Below are 21,083 nucleotides of genomic sequence, written 5' to 3'. Positions count from 1 at the left end.
TCTGCAACCCTCCAATCCTCTGGAGCCTCTCCTGTCCCCATTGATGATGCAAAGATCATTGCCAGAGGCTCAGCAATCTCCTCCCTTGCATTTCCTCTATCTGGTCCCAAAGACTTATCCAACTTGATGCTTTCCTAAAACTCCAGCACATCCTCTGTTAATGTCTATATGCTCAAGCTTTTCAATCTGCTATAAATCATCCCTACAATTGCCAAGGTCCTTTTCTGTAGTGAATACTGAATCTGATATCTCCTCCGGTTCCATACGCAACTTCTCCACTGTCACACTTGATTGGTCCTATTCTCTCACGTCTTATCCTCTTGTTTTTCACATACTTGTAGAATGCCTTGGGGTTTTCCTTAATCCTGCCCGCCAAGGCCTTCTCATGGCCCCTTCTGGCACTCCAAATTTCATTCTAGAGCTCCTTCCTGCTAGCCTTATAATCTTCTAGATTTCTATCATTACTTAGTTTTTTTGAAGTTTTTTTCTTGACTAGATTTTCAACAGCCTTTGTACATCATGATTCCTGTACCCTACCATCCTTTCCCTGTCTCATTGGAACATACCTATGCAGAATGCCACACAAATTTTCCTGAACATTTGACACATTTCTGCCGTACATTTCCCTGAGAACATCGGTTCCCAATTTATGCTTCCAAGTTCCTCTCTGATAGCTTCATATTTCCCCTTACTCCAATTAAACACTTCCCTAACTTGCCTGTTCCTATCCCTCTCCAATGCTGTGGTAAAGGAGATAGAATTCTGATCACTATCTCCAAAATGCTCTCCCGCTGAGAAACCTGACAGCTGACCAGATTCTTTTCCCAATGCCTTCCTGAGCGCACCTAACAAACTCCACCCCATCTAAACCCCTCACTCTAGGGAGATGCCAATCAATATTTGGGAAATTAAAATCTCCCAACACAACAACTCTTATTATTACACCTTTCCAGAATCTGTCTCCCTATTTGCTCCTCAATGTTCTTGTTACTATTGGGTGGTCTATATTTTTTTTTTAAAAACAGTAGAGTTATAGACCCCTTCCTGTTCCTAACTTCCACCCACAGAGACTCAGTAGACAATCTCTCCATGACTTCCTCCTTTTAGGATGTTAGGTCTTTGTTCTATTTTAGCCAGTGACTGAGCTTATAGTATGCCTGCAGCTAACCAATTATGTGACATATGTTATTAGTGTCTTATAATATTCTTTGCCAGAATGGCAATCAACAGCTTATGCATTCACCTTGGATATACCTGCTAAATCAACCAAGATTTTACACAAGTTGGAAATTAATTGCAAGCATTTGAATATTTTGTCATAAATATACTAAACAGTATGATATTTGATTAGTTTAATGTTACCAGCTGGATGTGTGCTTACAAATTAAGAATGCAATTATAGAATAAATGAATCCAATTCAGATATATTTACTGAAGGTGTTTATTCAAAGTTGTTACACATTTTTGTTAATTCCTTGAGTAACAATCCTTTAGCAGAATTGTTGGGCATATACATGTTGGAACTGTCTTTCAGGCCGAAGATGGAACTTGAAAAGGGACCCCCGAGTGAAATCAACAGTATACAATCTGGGAAAGCCACAACAAAAACCGACAGCTTACACACTTCAAGGTAAAATGTTCTTATTTCTTGCAAAATACAGTCGCATGATTACATAACTTTCATTTTGTAAATTGATATTTGGAGCATAAATTAACTATTTAATATGCCTTGTAGATTTGGGAAAAATAATTACAGCAGCTTTACTTTTTGAACAGGATATCTTTAGGACATGATAACATTGAGAAGAAAGCTATTTTCAGGATCAAACCACTAATATCCAATCATTTTTGACTTGAAGCAAATAAAGTTATAGGGGTGGGGGGGGGGAGTATTTGCCTTTTCTCCCTAATTGTTACCTTTCTTTAATATTGACGTGATCATGGCTTTATATGTGTTATTTTGATAATTTCCTTAAGAGACACTCCAATCTTGTTACTGACTGGAAGAAAGCACAAGTGACTTTTTTTTTATATAAAAAGAAAGGTCACAGTTTTGGTCCAATTTGCAGACTGATAGAAATCTTCCCAAACACTTTAAAAAAAAAACACACACACACATGTATTAATGATAAAGTACTCAGTAACCCCAGCTTGTATTATGTTTAACAAACCCAGGTGACATGGTTACATAATCTGCAGGACATAAGAATGTAGTTTGGGAAAGGTTTATTTACTTTCCCACATCTCTTCCAGGGTTAATGTGCCTTTCAAACACATTGTCTGGGAACAGTTTTTTAAAAACACTTGTAAAATTTTGATTTCAATTATTTTCTTCAGGTTGTGTAAATACGTTGTCAGTACATCACATGGCTTGATTTTGCTAAATGTGTAATTTGACCCTTTGTTCTTAACCACAAATTTGAATGGTGAAATGTGGTTTAATGTGATTCTGTGTGGTTTACATTGCAAATACAGCTCATTTTCAGTAGTGATAGTTTTTGTGTTGATTGCGAAAGGTGTAAAGGCATACCAGAATCATGCCATTCAGCCCATCAAGCAGAAGTGTAATGTTATTTTGATTAAATTCTGATTTATTCACATTGATTTGTTGATTAGAAGTTGCATGAGAAATATTGATCATTCAAAGCCCGAGAAAGATGAAAGTGTGACTTCTGAGTAAAAACAATGATTATACATATTGTTTTCTTAATTGTACCACTGAACAACAAAATACCAATATTTTGAAAGATAGATATATTGCTTTAACTGTCATATTTTAATGTAATTTTGACTTCTCAGATTCAAATCTCTCCTTTTGCTAGCTCCTCTACACCCCTGCATTCTTCTTCAGTCCCTTAACCCCCAAATCGCTGCATTCCTCCAATTCAGCAGTGTTCTGGTAGCTTGGCAGCTGGGGTGGGATTGAAATGCAAGAACCAAACTGAGGTTGAAACACGTTTGAGAATGAGATTGTTTGCTGTACAAGATTCAAAGAAACCAAATTTCTTCTTACTCACTCTGTTTCTTCTCAACAGCCTATGATTACAATGAGGCAATGGGGTGGTTGGACATTTTCCCCAAAGGATAGTGTACAAGATGAGGTTTTTTACACTTCTGGATTTGCGATTCCTATTGTGGCGACCCACTTCCCAGCGCACTCGAACCGGCTCACAAAGCTGTGTGTGCCGGCATCGAGGCAGGTCCCAAAGAGGGCGCCAAGCCTGCTTCACCAGCAAGGGGAAAAGCCCGCGCAGGGGATGGGACTGTGAATACATGCCCCCTACAGCATTCCCGCCCGGGGAGGGCGGGATCAGGAAGGCTTTAAAGCGAGGCCGCGAAGTTTGAATAAACCTTTTTTGTAACTGCAGCTCACCGACTCCGTGTCGTTATTGCAGCGCTGCGTGTAGCACACTGCTACACTATTACTAATACTTCATTCGTTGACTGACTTTGACTATTGTTTCTTCACAAGCACTTTGTCAGAGACATGTCAGTACAATTCCCAATATTTTGCTGTATACTTAAAGGATTCTGGTCAGACTGACTTCAGCCACCAATTTTTCATTTTTTGTCAATGTAATTAGTCCCTACAGTAAAACCAATTTGTGATTTCAACTCTGTAGAAGTGTCGAATTTTAACTGTGCCTTTACTACTAATTAGAAACATAGAAAACCTGCAGCACAGTACAGGCCCTTTGGCCCACAAAGCTGTGCTAAACATGAAAAATGACCAAGGATTATCCATAGCCCTCTATTTTTCTGAGCTCCAAATACCTGTTTAAGAGTCTCTTAAAAGACCGTCGCTGGCAGCCCATTCCACGCACGCGCACTCACCACTCTCTGCACTCGCGCACGTGTGTGTAAAACCTGTGCCCCTGACATCTCCTCTGTACCTACTTCCAAGCACCTTAAAACTGTGCCTTCTTGTGCTAGCCATTTCAGCCCTGGGGAAAAAGCCTCTGACTATCTACACGATCAATGCCTGTCATCATACACCTCTATCAAGTCACCTCTCATCCTCCGTCGCTCCGAGGAGAAAAGGCCAAGTTCACTCAACCTATTCTCATAAGGCATGCTCCCCAATCCAGGCAACATTCTTGTAAATCTCCTTTGCACCCTTTCTATGGTTTCCATCCTCCTAGAGTGAGGTGACCAGAACTGAGCACAATACTCCAAGTGGGGTCTGACCAGGGTCCTGTATAGCTGCAACATTACCTCTTGGCACCTAAGCTCAATCCCACGACTGATGAAGGCCAATGTACTGTATGCTTTCTTAACCAGAGTCAACCTGCGCAGCAGCTTTGAGTGTCATGGATCTGGACCCCAAGATCCCTCTGATCCTCCTCACTGCCAAGAGTCTTACCATTAATACTATATTCTGTCGTCATATTTGACCTACCAAAATGAACCACCTCACGCTTATCTGGGTTGAACTCCATCGGCCACTTCTTAGGTCAGTTTTGCACCCTATTGATGTCCCGCTGTAACCTGGCAGTCCTCCACACTATCCACAACACCTGCAACCTTTGTGTCATCAGAAAATTTACTAACCCATCCCTCCACTTCCTCAACCGGGTCATTTATAAAAATCACAAAGAGTAGGGGTCCCAGAACAGATCCCTGAGGCACACCTACATGCAGAATATGACCTGTCTACATCCACTCTTTGCCTTCTGTGGGCAAGCCAATTCTGGATACACAAAGCAAAGTCCCCTTGGATCCCATGCCTCCTTACTTTCTCAATAAGCCTTGCATGGGATACCTTATCAAATGCCTTGCTGAAATCCATCTGCTGCTCTACCTTCATCAATGTGCCATGCTGCCTATTCCTAATCATATTATCCCTCTCCAAATGTTCATAAATCTTTCCTCTCAGGATCTTTTTCATCAACTTATCAACCATGGAAGTAAGACTCACTGGCCTATAATTTCCTGGCTATCTCTACTCCCTTTCTTGAATAATAGAATAACATCCGCAACCCTCCAATCCTGCAGAACGTCTCAGGTCCCCATTGATGATGCAAAGATCATCGCCAGAGGCTCAGCAATCTCCTCCCTCGCCTCCCACAGTAGCTTAATGCTTTCCAAAATCATGTTATTTAGTCACTCATCACTTTTTAATGGAAAGTGAATTACCTGTAAAGGGCAATTTTAAAGTCATGACATAATTCTAACTACTTAGGACATTTGGGATACTTGAAACTTTAATAGTCTGTGATCTTTTGCTTGTGGTATTTGCTGCTTCACCAGAGTAGTGAATCTTGATAGTTTTGCAAATTCTTGCATTGTGGCATAGGTGATTAACAAGTCCTGGGTGGAATATCCGTGGCCTACTTTGACAAAACAAAAGCTAGGTGGGGATATAGTTTTTGGTTACTCTCACAGCCATAAGAGGCACATGAACTGACAGTGATGCAGGTGGATGCTTCCCTGATGTCATGGATTATTGATTACCTGACTGGCAGACCACAGTATGTGTGCTTGCAACACTGTGTGTCAGACAGAGTTGTCAGCAGCACTGGGGCTCCACAGTTGTCTGTCCTGTCTCCCTTTCTCTTCACCGTCTACACCTCGGACTTCAACTACTGCACAGTCTTGCCATCTTCAAAAGTTTTCTGATGATTCTGCCATAGTTGGATGCATCAGCAAGGGAGATGAGGCGGAGTACAGGGCTACGGTGGGAAACTTTGTCGCATGGTGTGAGCAGAATCATCTGCAGCTTAATGTGAAAAAGACTAAGGAGCTGGTGGTGGACCTGAAGAGGGCTAAGGCACCCCTGTTTCCATCCAAGGGGTCAGTGTGGACATGGTGGAGGATTTACAAATACCTGGGGATACAAATTGACAATAAACTGGACTGGTCAAAGAACACTGAGGCAGTCTACAAGAAGGGTCAGAGCCGTCTCTACTTCCTGAGGATACTGAGATCCTCTAACATCAGCCGGACGATGCTGAGGATGTTCTACGAGTCTGTGGTGGCCAGTGCTATCATGTTTGCTGTTGTGTGCTGGGGCAGCAGGCTGAGGGTAGCAGACACCAACAGAATCAACAAACTACCACTTACCACTTAAAATAAAAAGGTATAATAAAGACAAACTGAGTAACGAATTATGTATTTAAATGAAATACAGAACAAATTAGAACACTACTGTGTACTACAGTACTATAAAACTATTAGTTCCAAATAGTAATTGACGGAGGAATTCATTCAGTGTACGCAATGAACAAAATCAGCATTGAGGCATAGTGCAGATGATAGACTGTCTTCATACAATGCTTTCAATGATTACATCCTCCAAGTCTTCATTGAAGTAGTGAAATTGTTTGCTTTTCACTCCCGGCCATTTCTGGCATCTCCAAGCCTAAGTGCTTGAAAACACAGTGTGCAAAACAGTTCTGAATTGTCTTGCTTATTCCTTACCAACTCTGTGACAACAAACACTACATATTTAATGCAAATGCACACAACTAACCTTTTGTTAAAAACTGATTGCAATAAGCATGGTGTACACGCCACACAAGTGTGTGTGACACTAGTTTGAACCTGTTCAGCAGCAGTCTCCTATCCCAGTTAAGTGACATAGTGTCCCAAATAAACAAAGCGAATCCTGGCTGTCTTTGGTTCTTTACAAGTTGTCCCAAGTAAGTGGCTGTCCTAATTAACTGGAGTACTTTATATTCCTTGCTGACCTTGTGGTTGAGTGTGGATAACTGGTGAAACAACTGAAGTGATCTGCAGATGTTTCCTTGAGGAACTTGTGCAGTCATCTCTTTGCCAGAGACAGTTGGCACCCAGCCTCCCACCCATCAGCTATCATTATTATTTACTTGTGTTTGGTTTTTGTCTCCAACCTTTAATCTCCTGGTTGCCAAACTAATACTACCCTGATGTCAAGACTGTTGGTCACCTTTCTTGTCAAATGCTTCCATGGGTTCCACTGTCAAGTTGTGACTAACCTTTGTTCCTGTTGAGCAGTTAGAAGTGTTTTGTGATATTAAACACATTATACTAATTGATTTGGTTGGTATTTGTTCTACTGTAACCATTTTACACTTGAAACCTCTTGCTGCTTTATTGGTCTCCTATTTTCTCCCTTCCCTTGCCTTTTAATTTGTCCTCTACTCAGGACAATCACCTTTTCCCAGTTCTCCACTTGTTTAATATTATTAAAATTATATCTTATAATTTTGATGAAAGTTTTGGTGAAATATTAACAACATCCTTTTCTGATGTTTCAACCCTGCTGAACATTTTATGGAAAATAATGTTTTTCTTTTCCATACTTACAGTATCTGAAGAATTTTCTTTTTGCCATGTTTGGTTAAAACAACATTCTACTGTATATGCTGCCTTCAAAAGGCAAAGTTTCATTCAGCTTATGTCAACCATTTAATTAGCTAACATTGCCAAACATATAATGGTTTTACCAGATAATGATCAGAATATTAAATGAATTTTTATATTTTCATCACCTTATGTTAACTACGCTTAAAAAGATTGTTTAAAATACTGATGTCTTGAATGACTTAATGCTGTACCTTTCTAATGACATCTTCATTTGACATACTCTATTCCTTGAACTTTAGTGAGGAATTCATCTGCTTATGTTTTCTGTTTCATCAACTAAGAAGCTATAGCTGAGAATAGTATATTGCATATCAGGAATTGTTTAGTGGTGTTTTGCAAAGGTGTTTAGAAACATAGAAAACCTACAACACAATAGAGGCCCTTCGTTCCACGATGATGTGCCAAATATGTACGTACTTTAAGGTTATCCATAGCCCTCTAGTTTTCTAAGCTCTATGTACAGTTGGCTCTCCTTATCCGCGGGAGATTGGTTCCGAGACCCCCCACAGATACCAAAATTCGCGGATGCTCAAGTCCTTTATTTAATATGTCTCAGTGCGGTGGATATTAGGACCTGGCGGTGCAGCTCTGAATCCACAGTGTTTCTGTTAACGAAAATAATCACAATCGCGATTGAAAATAAGGTGGAAGTAATAAAGTGATTGGAAAGATGTAAAACACTATTGGTCATTGGAAAAGCATTAAGCAACAGCCGGTCAACGATCGGAACAATTTTAATGGAGAATGTGAAAGGCCCTGCTCCGATGAAAGCTACGATTATTACTAAGCAATGCAGTGGTTAAATTATTGAAATATGTATGTTTCTTAAGTGTTTTATATGCATAGAAAGGTAAAATATATACTATATACTAAGAAAAACGTTTGACTAACTGACGCTAAATAATACCGGGTGTACCTGTTCCGACTTCAAATCCGACTTAAAGATGGACTCAGGAACAGAACTCATTCATAACCCGGTGACTGCCTGTACTTTAAAATCATCTCTAGATTACTTATAATACCTAATACAATGTAAATAATACAATAGAGAAGTACAGGCTACTCATGGATAGTCAACATGGCTTTGTGAAGGGAAGATCGTGCCTCATGAGCCTGATTGAGTTGTTTTGAAGAGGTAACAAAAGAAATTGATGAGGGTCGGGCAGTGGATGTGGTCTGCATGGACTTTAACAAAGCATTTGATAAGGTCCCTCATGAGAAACTCATCCAGAAAGTCATGAAGCATGGGATAAGTGGAACCTTGGCTGTTTGGATAAAAAATTGGCTTAAAGGAAGAAAGCAGAGGGTAGTTGTGGAAGGAAAGTATTCTGCCTGGAGGTCGGTGACTAGTGGAGAGTCGCAGGGATCTGTCCTGTGACCCCTGCTATTTGTGATTTTTATAAATGACCTGGATGTAGAGACCGAAGGATGGGTGAGTAAGTTTGCGGATGACACGAAGATTGGAGGAGTTGTGGATGGAGATGTAGGTGGTCGAAGGTTACAAGAGGGTATAGACAGGCTGCAGAGTTGGACAGAAAAATGGCAGATGGAGTTCAATCCGGACAAGTGTGAGGTGATGCATTTTGGAAGGTCAAACCAGAAGACTGAGTACAGAATTAATGGTCAGTTACTTAAGAGTGTGGGTGAACAAAGGGACCTTGGGGTTCAAATCCATACATCCCTCAAGATTGCTGCTCTGTTGATAGGGTAGTTAAGAAGGCCTATGCGATGCTAGGCTTCATCAACAGGGGGATTGAGTAGAAAGGTCATGTTGCAACTCTACAAATCTCTGGTGAGACCACACTTAGAGTATTGTGTTCAGTTCTGGTCACCTCATTATAGGAAGGATGTGGAAGCTATGGAGAGGGTGCAGAGGAGATTTACCAGGATGTTGCCTGGTTTGGAGAACAAGTCAATTGAAGCAAGATTAGCAGAGCTGGGACTTTTCTCCTTGGAGCATAGAAGAATGGGAGGGGACTTGATAGAGGTCTACAAGATTATGAGAGGCATAGATAAGGTGGATAGTCAGTACCTGTTTCCCAGGGTACCAATAGCAAACACCGGAGGGCATAGGTACAAAATTAAGGGAGGGAAGTTTAAGGGAGACATCAGAGGTAAGTTGTTTTTTAAAAAAAAAACCTCAGAGGGTTGTGAGTGCCTGGAATGACTTGCCAGGGATGGTGGTGGAGGCTAAAACATTAGGGGTATTTAAGCGCCTCTTGGACAGGCACATGGATGAAAGAAAAATGGAGAGTTATGGAGTAGTGTGGGTTTGGTACTTTTTTTAGGATTATATGGGTTGGCACAACATGGAGGGCTGAAGGGCCTGTACTGTGCTTTAGTGTTCTATGGTTCTAAATGCTATGTAAATAGTTGTTATACTGTATTGTTTAGGGAATAATGACAAGAAAAAATGGTCTGTACATGCTCAAGCAACGAGTGCTGGAGAGAGAACTTACGGGTTTTCCCGATTCGCAATTGGTTGAATCCGCGGATAAGGAGGGCCGACTGTACCTATCCAGGAGTCTGTTAAAAGACCCTATCGTATCTGCCTCCTCTACCGTCGCCGGCAACCCATTCCACACACTCACCACCCTCTGTTTCATTCTGGTCTTTCTTTCTTTCTTTCAAATGCACAAATGATTTTTATTTTCTCACATTCATGAAATCATTCACAAGAAGATAGTTCTCCATGTGCAAGGTGATCAATGCCTTTTAAATCATAGGTGGAATTCTCAGCAACTAAAGCCATGGGTTTCAGCAACTCTTTAACGTTACTATGCAAAAAAAAGTGCTTTTTGTCTTGGGTTCTGTGAATTGAACTTGAAATGATCCTCATACTGTATTTGTTTCTGTTGCAGGCCTAAACTGAAAAATATAGACAGAAGTACTGCACAGCAGCTTGCAGTGACAGTGGGCAATGTCACAGTAATCATTACAGACTTTAAGGAAAAAATACGATCTTCTTCCACATCATCGTCAACAGTCACATCCAGCGCTGGTTCTGAGCAACAGAACCAAAGTAGTTCTGGATCAGAGAGCACAGACAAGGGTTCATCGCGTTCTTCTACGCCAAAAGGTGAAATGTCAGCAGTAAACGATGAATCATTCTGAGCTTTGCCAGGCTCCAGACCTGTACATGTAATGTGAAAAGTATGAATGAATACTTTTGACATTTTTTATGTATTCCCTTGGTTTTATATTTTCCTAACAATCATTTATAATGGATGTGCTCCTGAATCTACTTTTTTATAAATCTGCTGTGCACAATTTCCATGTACATTATGTATTTTTGACTTTATTTATTACATTTGCAAATTCCACCCTTTTCAACATATCCTTTTTTGTAAGTTTTGTTGCCAGCAACTATGCTGATTATTAGCAATTTTAGAGATATTAAATGTCTTTAACTGGTTTAAACAAAATAAATGGTTGTTAGAAACCAACATATAGAAACACTGGTGCTTAATACACTGTGAAGTAAATGCAGCATTTAACAGATAAGATTTGGACAGTGCATTCCAGCAGAGATGATCAAGTTTTGCACACTGTTGCAATGAAACCTGCCTTGTCATCAGGACAATTGACTTTCCCAAAGCAGATATGACTGAGGATAAGTATGCTTGAGGCAATTGAACAATAGCTGGATCAATTCAGTGAATTAGGTTATAGATGTGAGTTCCACCTTACACTTACCTGAAAGCGGTGTCATTCTGTGCTGTAAATGTAATTACTGAATAATGTACTTCCCAGCCACCCAGCTATTCTAAAGAAGCAGTGCCTGATAACTGGCAGCATGATTTTAACATACTTCATATAGACATGTATACTAAAGCAGATTGCCTGTGAGAAAATAATACTGAAGCGTCCAGGTTCAGATGTAATCAAATGAAGAACCCCTGAGCATTTGAAAAATGTTACTGTTGGATAATTCATTTTCACCTGTAAAGTGGATATCAACAGTGTAGAAATAGCATTGATTATTGAAAATGTATACTGTTTCTGGAGATGGGGCTCATCCTAAAGATCATACTTTCCATCTTCAAATAAACAGCTTTAGTTAATACCTGTATGAAAAAAATGTAATTAGCCATTGTAACTTCAAAATTTGACATGTTCAGTATCCATCTTCAATTTTTGCACTTGCCAGTAATGCTTGTATCTTTAACTCCTATAATCTCTGTACAGTTAAAGCCAAATCATACTAAGTCAGAAATATGGAAGAATAAATAAGAACCAGATTCAGAAACTTTTGTGCTGAATCCCCTGCCATTCCATAAACAATGTGCTTTTGTTACAGATGTAAATAACAGGAAATCTCTAACCATGTACATAAGCAAAATTGTGACTTAGTATTTTTCTTGAATCAAGATGTTTCATGGCTGTGTTGGGTATAGAAGGTCACTAAATAAAGGAGAATTTAATGGAAAATAATACAGCCTTTTTTTACACTCCTTCATTGTCACTTTTTTATGGCTTTGGTGCTTTTCGAGTTAGATTTTTAAACTATTGTAATTGGGTTTGAAACTTTGTTTTGGTTCTCAGCTCTTTTACCTGCTCCAAGCTGTAAAAGGTACAGGCTTTGCAGTTGTCAAGCTCCCAGTTTTACTCATGGAAGTAATATTTCCTCAAAGATGCATCATGCTATGGCACTAGTTGAGAGAAACAAAAATAACATATTTCTTGTATAATAGTACCAAGTATGTAATAGAATTAAGTACTTTAGAATGTTTCTAAAGACCTCAATTGACAGCTGTACCTACTGAATTATATCTGACAATCACCTGCCATTGATCCATACAATTGGAGAGATTACCTGCTAAGGATTTCAGGAATTGCTTCCATTATCAATTTTTAAGAACCCAATGAGCAAAATAAGTTGGCACTACCAATGAAGTTTCAAAGAAAATTATTCTAAATTTCGATAAACAAATATATGCCACTTATTTATTACCATGGTGGCATTTGTTTTTTTTGGACTTAGAATAAATTTAAATGATGTAAAGTACATTACACGTATTAAATTTTATCTTTATACTATTTGTTTAAAATTACATTTAATCATCAAATATTCTTATTTTTTTTCTTCTGACATCATAATGGGAAGAGTTTCCCAATGTTCTTAATATATTATCTCCAAAATGTTGGGTGGGGAGCGGGGCTGATAAGTGTTTTACATAATGAAAGACCCGTGTAACAATTTGTTCATTGTTTCTTTGTATTAAAACATATACGTTCATATTGTAATTTATCTTTGTATAGAATGATGCACTTAGATTTTGCAAACTTTACTGATATTTTTCTTTCTTGTAAATTGTATCTGGAATTTAATACTTCTGTGCAGTGTTAACACTTGCTTGAAATAAAGTTTATTCAAACTGCATTTAGAATGTTTAAGATGCTTCACTTAGTATTTTGATCTAAGAAGGTGATAAACTTGAAGATAAATTTTAATTAAAATGTGATGGCCTTCATGCAGGAATATGAACACTAGCTGTACAGATAATTTAACTGATCAGAGTGGAACATAACAATTAAATACCACTCTGCTGGGGCAGGCATAAACTGAATACAATTTTCACGTAATGTAATGAACCCTTACTCTATTGGAAAACTATTTTCATTTGATTAGGTGCTGTTCTTTAGGGTAATAGCCAGCTATCTTTGTGCTGCTTGGCCTAGTTTTTTTAAACTTAGGATCTGATTGCTTTTCTGCAGTGCCTCCTTAATGGAAACTACACAGCCAAACAGGCATGTCAGTGATGACTTGAAAACAGGTCACTATTTTAATGTTGTATTCTGTAGACTGAATTGGTGCACAGACTTTTTTAAAGAACAATCTTTAAAGCAACAGTAATAATAAAATTGGTAAAGTGTTTAAACCTAATAAGCCACTTACAAAGTTCATACAACTTGTATAAAACATTTTTATTTCTAGAAACATTATTGGGAAGAGTGGCACTTCATCTGCCTTACCAAAAATATTTCAGTCTACTTTTATAAACTATTGTAACTTAAGTTATTGAAAAATGTATTGTTTGCTGGAAATATTAAAAAATGCTTGTAAGTAACTTGAAATGGCTCAAATGCCAACATTTAGAGAATGACAAGCTGACCAGTTTTTTTTAATGCGCAAGCAGTTCTGTTCTTGTGTATGACTTGTAACCTTTATTTACTGTGTAAAGATGGTTACATTGTTATTTCTTTAGCTTTGTTCATTAAAGACCCCAATAGAATGCTTGTTTAAAGTGGCATAACATAATCTTGTGAATTTTGTTATTGTAATATACAAGGTATATTTTCATTTGCCCGGAAAGATGTCCTGCATAATGCTTTGAAGTTTTTTGCCTTGTAAATTCATTAGGGCTGACAGCGTGCTGGATTTGTTTTCTTTAATCTTCATGCTGGTGTGTTCATGGTGGTTTTGTGAGTTGGTAAAATTATTTCCAGGTCTTAAATGTTTTGGGAACTTTATAACCTACACTGCTTTTTGTCTAGCAAATAAAAGATGTTAATATATTCCTGTTACTGGCATGTGCACGAATATGTTATTAGAAGCCACTTTATTATTTCTTCCTTAACTGCTTCAAATAGAAATGTCTATTTATGAATTCTGCTTGTAGTTTTTCACAAATAAAATAGTTAAAATTTATTTAATCGTAGTTTCTTTTTTAAAGGAGTTTAACATGTTATAGTTTATTAGTTTATAATGAAAGCAAACTGATGAGATAAGAATTACCGTTTTAATGGTATCGTTTTCTTGTTTTCCTGTTACCATACATGATATGTTGTCATAGATATGCTGGTTTTCATTTTGTACACATTCAAAAACCTGTAGTAGAAGTAGTAGTACATTGGCACCAAGTTTATTAAATGGTCACATTTTATCATTTCAAGCATCCACGGGGAGTTTCCATAGATTGTAATTAAATGCCAGTCTTCTATGTCAACTTCAGGTAGTTTAGCTACCTTGATTACATCAATTTGGAAATAGAACATGAATTAGTAATTAGGTTTCTTTAACAACCAAGAACCATGGCATTCGAAGAATTTGGTGAAGTACTGCGATCATCACAACAAAAAGGAAAATTATATGCTGTGTTTTTCTGTAAGTTGACCTGTGTCTGGCAGTTCTCAATATGTAACCATTTTTTCTGAAGGGGTTCAGGAAGCACTTGTACTGAAACAAGTTTGTGCCGTAAAATTCTGTAACATATAACTAACTTCATGGGGCAATCCAGTAGTCTTTGAGCTATTCAAGTCTGCGTATGCTAAATGTATTTCCATTGACATTTTGTATAAAAAATGTAACATCTTTTCTTGGATATTCCGCTCAGAAATTGGGTTTTGGAGATGCTGTACAGTTGTCTATCATTTTTTTGTGATCGGCAGTTGAATATTTAAGCATTTGATGCTACTTTTCTGTATTTGAAGTCCTTTGAATTCAGCCAGTGTTTTTAAAACTTTGTTTTTCAAAGGATTATTCATTTTATTACAATGTTCTGATGAAGGGTGCCAGCCCGAAAAGCTGACTGTTTATTTCCATAGATGCTGCCTCCAGCATTTGAGTTCCTCCAGCATTTTGTGTGTGTTGCTGTGGATTTCCAGCATCTGTAGAATCTCATGTTTATTCATTTATAGTGGTGTTTATAATTGCTTTTATATTGCACCATACACATTAATGGCTAATCAAATGAACATTTATTATCAAGTTAAGTGCACTGAATTTATTGTGAGAAGTAAACAATCTGAAGATCAGTTCACATTTCATTCTTTTGTCATACAAGAATGCTGGAAAAAATGCACCTCCAGTCTTAAGTATATTAGTGAATAGTTGGCATTATAGAACATAGAACAGTACAGCACAGTATTGGCTCTTCAGCCTATGAATTGATGATCTACTAACCTACTCCACGATCAGTGCAACTCTTCTGTCCTACATTGCCCATAATCCTTTATTTTTCTTTCATCCACATGCCTAAGAGTCTCTTAAATTTCCCTAATGTATCAGCCTCTAATGCCACCCTCAGCCATACATTTTAGGCACTTAACAGTCTCTGTAAAAGAAAACTACTTTTGGATTCTCCCTAAAACTCTTCTCCACTCCCCTTAAAAGGACATCCTTTAGTATTATCCATTGCTGCCCCCAAGGAAAGGTGCTGGGGGTATAATTTTGTACACATCTATCAAGTTGATTCATCCTCCTAAATCATTATCCATTTGTTTGTTTTGTACATAAAGAACAAACAACATTAATGTGATAAGTGTCGAACAATTGCTACTTTTTTAACAGCATGTAAGCTTCTCCCTTATTAACATGATGCATCAACATTATTCTGAAAGGGTCATCATTGAGCTGAAGTAGCCAGAAATTCTACTCTATCAACTCCTATGTCAGGTCAGAGGCTAGGTGTTTTGTAGTGAATGTCCAGTCCTCACCATCCATAGGATGGTAGTAGAAGTATAATAGAAAGCTTTCAACCTGTTGAGGTGAGTGGATTTCAATAATGTAAGCTCAACAGTAAACAGGTCAAAGTGGACATTTGTCTGATATCACACAATAAACTTATAATGAGCATCAAATGTGATATACAATCAACTGGAAACATTGCAGTTAAATCAGCATATTTTTACAATGACAGGAAGTACCTGTACTTCGGATTACCACTAACCTCTGTGTGCCAGGATGCTAACTTGGAAATCCATCATTGCCACAGAGTCAGAATACTTTTGCCACAAAGGCAGTGAATCATGTAGTTCATTCCACTAATACTTGTTGGGTGATTTTGGGACATAGCAAGCAAATTTATCTCCTTGGAACAAGGGGGGACAAAAGTTGGTTTCAGTTCATGGTTTTTGCTGCTCCAACTTAGTTCAAGATATATTACTAATATCTAGTAGGGATTTCATAAGTATATTCTTTCTGGTCATGGTAAAATATAAACCAGATTATGCTCTTGAGGTCTTCATGTGCATGTTTTCCAGATGATATGGTAGGCTTTTTTTGTGTTAGAACTTGTTTAAGACAAAAAAAATGTTTGGTATTGAGTCCATATTAACAAAATACATTACCATGTATCCTGTCAGATAGTTCAAATGAGAAAATGAATTCTGTAGATGGAAAACTGATAAGCTTAAGGTTTTGCATTTGCTCAAGAATTTGAGAAACCAAACAGAGTAAAATTTCCCTTTCTAAAAGGTAAAAGACTGGACAATTTTATTTTGATGAGGATGCACAGCTGTTTTCATTGCCAGAAATTGATATATTTGAGCAGAAAGAACAGATTTTTCCTTGTGGCAGAGCTTTTGTGCTCAGTGAACAAATTATGCTGCAAGGTATTGAAGCTTGTCAAAGCCCAGCTGCTCAGTACAAGGCCTGCCAGATGATGTGTTTAAATATATTATTGCTAAGTATGCTTGGATTGTTACTCAGGCATATGCTTTGCTTAGCAATATTTTTTTAAAAGACAACCTGTGCCTGCCAGGTCATTTGTAAATAACTTTGGCACTGCTCATTTACCCTGTGAAGTGTAGGAGATGTTGCTTTAGGGCTCAACTTTGCACCCCTTTCTTCCATCTCTATCCAACTGAAATAATTGATTTTTAAAAAATGTTATTGTACAAAGTGTATTAAATACTATTATATCACCTTTCTTACATATTCCCTTTTACCTGTCCAGACCAAAATAAAACCTGGCTTGCTTTTCCAAATTTGCTAATTTGCCATTTACAATATAGTCATCTCTATGTTTGGTGATACAAGATGGGTTGGGCCATATTTTACACTCTACCTTCTGCAAATAGGACCACGAGTTCTTTGGCATCTGCTACTTTAATTTTCCATCCTATTTCTATCTAAGTTCTATATTGTTCCAATGAGATTCAATACAACATTATAGAAAGGTTAGATTTGGAGTCAGACATTGTTGGTTGGTCTGGTAGATGTGATGAGAATGGCAGTAGTGGAAGGGGGTGGAATGTCTAAAGTAGGTGGCACCAGAGTGAGGAGAGCATAATGTTTTCAATGTGGTGCACAATGATGGGATGAGGGATCTGCAGCAAGTAGGTGTGTACAGGGAGTGGAGATGAAGGAATTCGATTGGGTTAGACACAGGCAGGAGATGAGGGGACATTGAAATTTACGCACTTTCAAAAACTAAAAATGAGCATTTGTAGGAAAAAACTTTCTAGGCTGCTTTATAAAGTTAAGCTTAGAAATCAAATGTACTTTCAGTTGCAAAGAGGGGAAGGTACAAGACACTGGGGTTTTCTTAGTATGTGTTGAGACCTAGAGGAGATGTTGATGAAGGCTTGTTTATTGCAGCTGATCATCCTGAAGGAAATGTAAATAAAAGACGATGAAGAAAATAAAACCCCAAGAATGATATGTGCATCGGAGAAGCAACAAGAATTTGGCAGATGATGTATATCTGAAACAAAAGGAATGCAGGAAACAGCGAAGCATGCAGCATTTGAGGATATAGAAAAAGTGTTGGGGCTTTGGCCTTTCTTTTGAAGTGGTCAGTTTTGAAACACTGGAAAGGCTGGTTATCAGAAATTGTTTAAGTTAGGAAAGCTATAATGTGCTAAATCAGAAAATAAGACCCTGTACCTGGAGCTTAGTATTCCATTCAAGCCCAATGTATAAGAAGCCAAAGGAACAAGAGATCAAAGTAGAAATGTGATGAAGAAGTAAAGGTGACAGGTAATTGGTGGATCTTGGTATAGATTGAAACGTGATTTTCTACAAAATGGGAGAATCACCCATTCTCCGTTTAGCTCCTTTAATCTAGAAGAAGCTGCATTGTGGCCGTTGGATGTGCTGTACTACAAAGTGAATTGCTGCACCACCTGGAAGGAATGTTTATGTCACTGGATGGTATGAAAAAAACAAATGATGGGGTATATGTTGGCATTTCCATTGGTTACATGGAAGGATGCTTTGTAAAGTATAAAGTAGAGATGGATGACTGAACCAGAGTATCAATGGTCCTGACAAGATGATGGGAGGGAAGTGAAGGTGTGCATGGTGTGGCATCAGCTGAAAGATGGTGGAAATTAGAACAATCTGTAAAATGTGGAGGCTGATCGGGTGGAAGGGGAGGTTAAGGAGAACTCTACCATTTCTGCATGAGAAGAGAGATTGAGAGCAGAAATGGGAGAAATGGAACAGATGTGGTTGCAATTCCTGGCCAGTCCCAGCTGGTTAGACTGGAAGATCTCTGCTAAGCATTGGTATGGAAAGCATCAGAAAATAGGAGAGCTGGAGAAATTAAGAGTGGAATAGAATCCTTACAGAAAGCATGGTGGGAAGAGGTTTAGCAAGCACTCTCAGCTTGGGCTTGTAATGGGTTTTAGTTGATAATGTCCCATGTCTGAAAATAAAACAACCACAAAAAGCAAGAGGGCAAGCTACAGAAGAATTGCAGCATATGAAACTGATACCAGGATGGGGGTAGGCAGCAAAGGTAATAAAATTTCCAAATTACATTCAAGATCAGGAAGCAACTTCAATACAGTCATCAATCTACCAGAAAAAGGAGATATACAATGATCACTCCAGGTAGCCCATAAACTTCACCAATGATGAGGTGGGCCAAAGGTCCTGTTTCTGTGCTACATAACGTTATGATAAATTGTCCCATACATCTTCTCATTGATATGCAGCCTGTGCTTTGAAACAACTGCTTTGTCTCTTTTTCCACACATGTTACTCAACTTACTGCATGTTTCTGATGTTTTCTGTTTTCATTTCAGATCTCCAGCATTTGCAAGTTTTGATTCCCGTAAACACTCTTTGATATGGAGATGGTGAGAAAGAGGATTATCAAAGTAAGAACAAGTTCAGCCAGCTGGAGAAGTACCAATTGGGTGTCTGTTCCAGGAAGAAACAAGGACCTCTCAGGCTGTCTTGATGTGGGATGGGGACAGAAAAGATTTGTGTCCATGGTGAAAACAAAGCAATTAACACCAAATAACTGGAAGGTATTATGTAGCAGATGGCACCTAAAATATCACAGATTGGAAGTGACTTGGAGAGAAAACAGAGAAAGGCAAGAAGAAATCACTTCTATGGGACAAGCTCTCTATGGTAGAGTAAGCCCATGTGTGTACTGAACATGGCAGTATGCCCCTATGTGTTTGCTGAATTCAACAGTGAATCCAATCCCTTCGCTGAACTTGGCAGTGTAACGCCTATGCTTATCTTGGCAACGTGACGACACATCACATCGATTGTTTTTGTACTTACAACTGTTTCTCTCTCTGGAAATGCTGCCCGACTTCAGCATTTCCAGGCTTATTATTTTAAATTTCAGGCAACCAGAGTCTATTCTGTTTAACCTTGGATATCATATTGAACTATGTTCTCAAGCAATATGCATAATACTGAGATCTGGCAAAATGTATTATATACCTCTTGAAATAATATTGGAAAAGTTTATTTGCTAAACTATAGCAACATGCATGAAGTGCTGGAGGAATTCAGCAAGTCGGGTATCATCTATGGAGGGGAATAAATAATCCATGTTTTCAGTCTCGGCTGAAATGTCAACTGTTTATCCCCTTCATAGATGCTGCCTGACTTGCTGAGTTCCTCCAGCATTTTATGTGTGTTTCTTAAGATTTCCAGCGTCTATAGAGTCTCTTGTGTTTTTGGTAAACTATATATGTATAACTAATCTATCCACATCCAATTGTAAATTTGGATCAGGTGTTGATATCAGTACAATCTATTGTGTAATTTATATCCACTTATAGCTTTTTTTTCTCTGATACACTTCAGGCGGCCTTGCGATCTGTACTAATTTAAAATAGTTCTGTGATCATTCCAGCTTGCATGTTTTCTCATTCTGTTCATTCAATAAGAATTATAATGTCCCTGAGTTCAGTAACAAGGCAATGTGACGTTTCTACAGCTGTCTATAAAAAGTACTGGCAATAAAAATAAATTGGATCCAGACCAGAGTTATGAAATTTATAAAACTTGCTTTGGTCTGTACTTAGTGTAAGTTTTATGGTATCAACAATTAATGCTGGCTACATGAATTACAGATGATTCTCTCTGGTGTATTATGTGTCTGGAAGTTTTACAATTGAGTTGTATATTCTGTTAATAAGATAAAAGTATTAAATTTGAAGTGAATTCACATTTTAAAATTCTGATGGGTTCCCAATTTTAACCCATTATTCATAATTCAGCCTATTAAGCTCAATAAAATAATTTCACCTTAATCTAAATGGTCTGGTTTATTTGACAGTTAAATGCATTGCAAAATGTAATAACATTGTGTCAGCACCACAAAGTTTTTTGTATTTATTTTTGTTCATTTTTCATTTGGATTTGTATAAGCAGATCTGTGATGTCCATTGCCAGGAAAAGCTGACCAAGGCTGTTCTTTTTTTTGTGCCATAAAGCTATTTTGACATACAAAGCTGATAGCAGGAATTTTTTGTAATAATGTATTTTGTTCACTGGGTGGATGTTAGATACAGACATATGGTTGACTTGCAATGTTTTCTTTGTTCAGGATTAATTAAGGACATGCATAAATTCTGGAATTGCCAGCAATATGCATTATCTATTAAAGAATTAAAAAGTACTTATTAAACTACATTACAGTATTACAAAGGAATGCAAACATTATATGTATCATATTACTCAAGGTTTATATTTGTTTACAAAATTTTATTCTGAAACAATACAAAAGAAATGTCAGAAGATTAAACAAGTTGTA

At 37.9% G+C, this 21,083-nt stretch overlaps 1 protein-coding gene across 2 annotated transcripts in view; it reads left to right on the top strand.

Moving 5' to 3' along the window:
- Nucleotides 1–20,561, top strand: part of rybpb (RING1 and YY1 binding protein b) — a 117,234-nt gene extending 96,673 nt beyond the window's left edge. The window contains exons 4-6 of one of the 2 annotated variants that reach the window (XM_073072387.1): nucleotides 1,535–1,630; nucleotides 10,209–10,426; nucleotides 19,105–20,561. In XM_073072387.1, the coding sequence (XP_072928488.1) occupies nucleotides 1,535–1,630; nucleotides 10,209–10,426; nucleotides 19,105–19,148 (358 nt within the window). In that variant the 3' untranslated portion in view covers nucleotides 19,149–20,561. Of the gene's footprint in view, nucleotides 1–1,534; nucleotides 1,631–10,208; nucleotides 14,000–19,104 lie in introns of those variants that run through there. The other variant, XM_073072388.1, reaches the window with a different exon arrangement.
- The last annotated feature ends 522 nt before the right edge of the window (nucleotides 20,562–21,083 follow it).

The sequence above is a fragment of the Hemitrygon akajei genome, chromosome 19 (assembly GCF_048418815.1).
Source record: "Hemitrygon akajei chromosome 19, sHemAka1.3, whole genome shotgun sequence".
NCBI lineage: Eukaryota > Metazoa > Chordata > Chondrichthyes > Myliobatiformes > Dasyatidae > Hemitrygon > Hemitrygon akajei.
The sequence above is the reverse complement of the archived record's forward strand: the minus strand, read 5'-3'. Positions and strand labels throughout refer to the sequence as shown.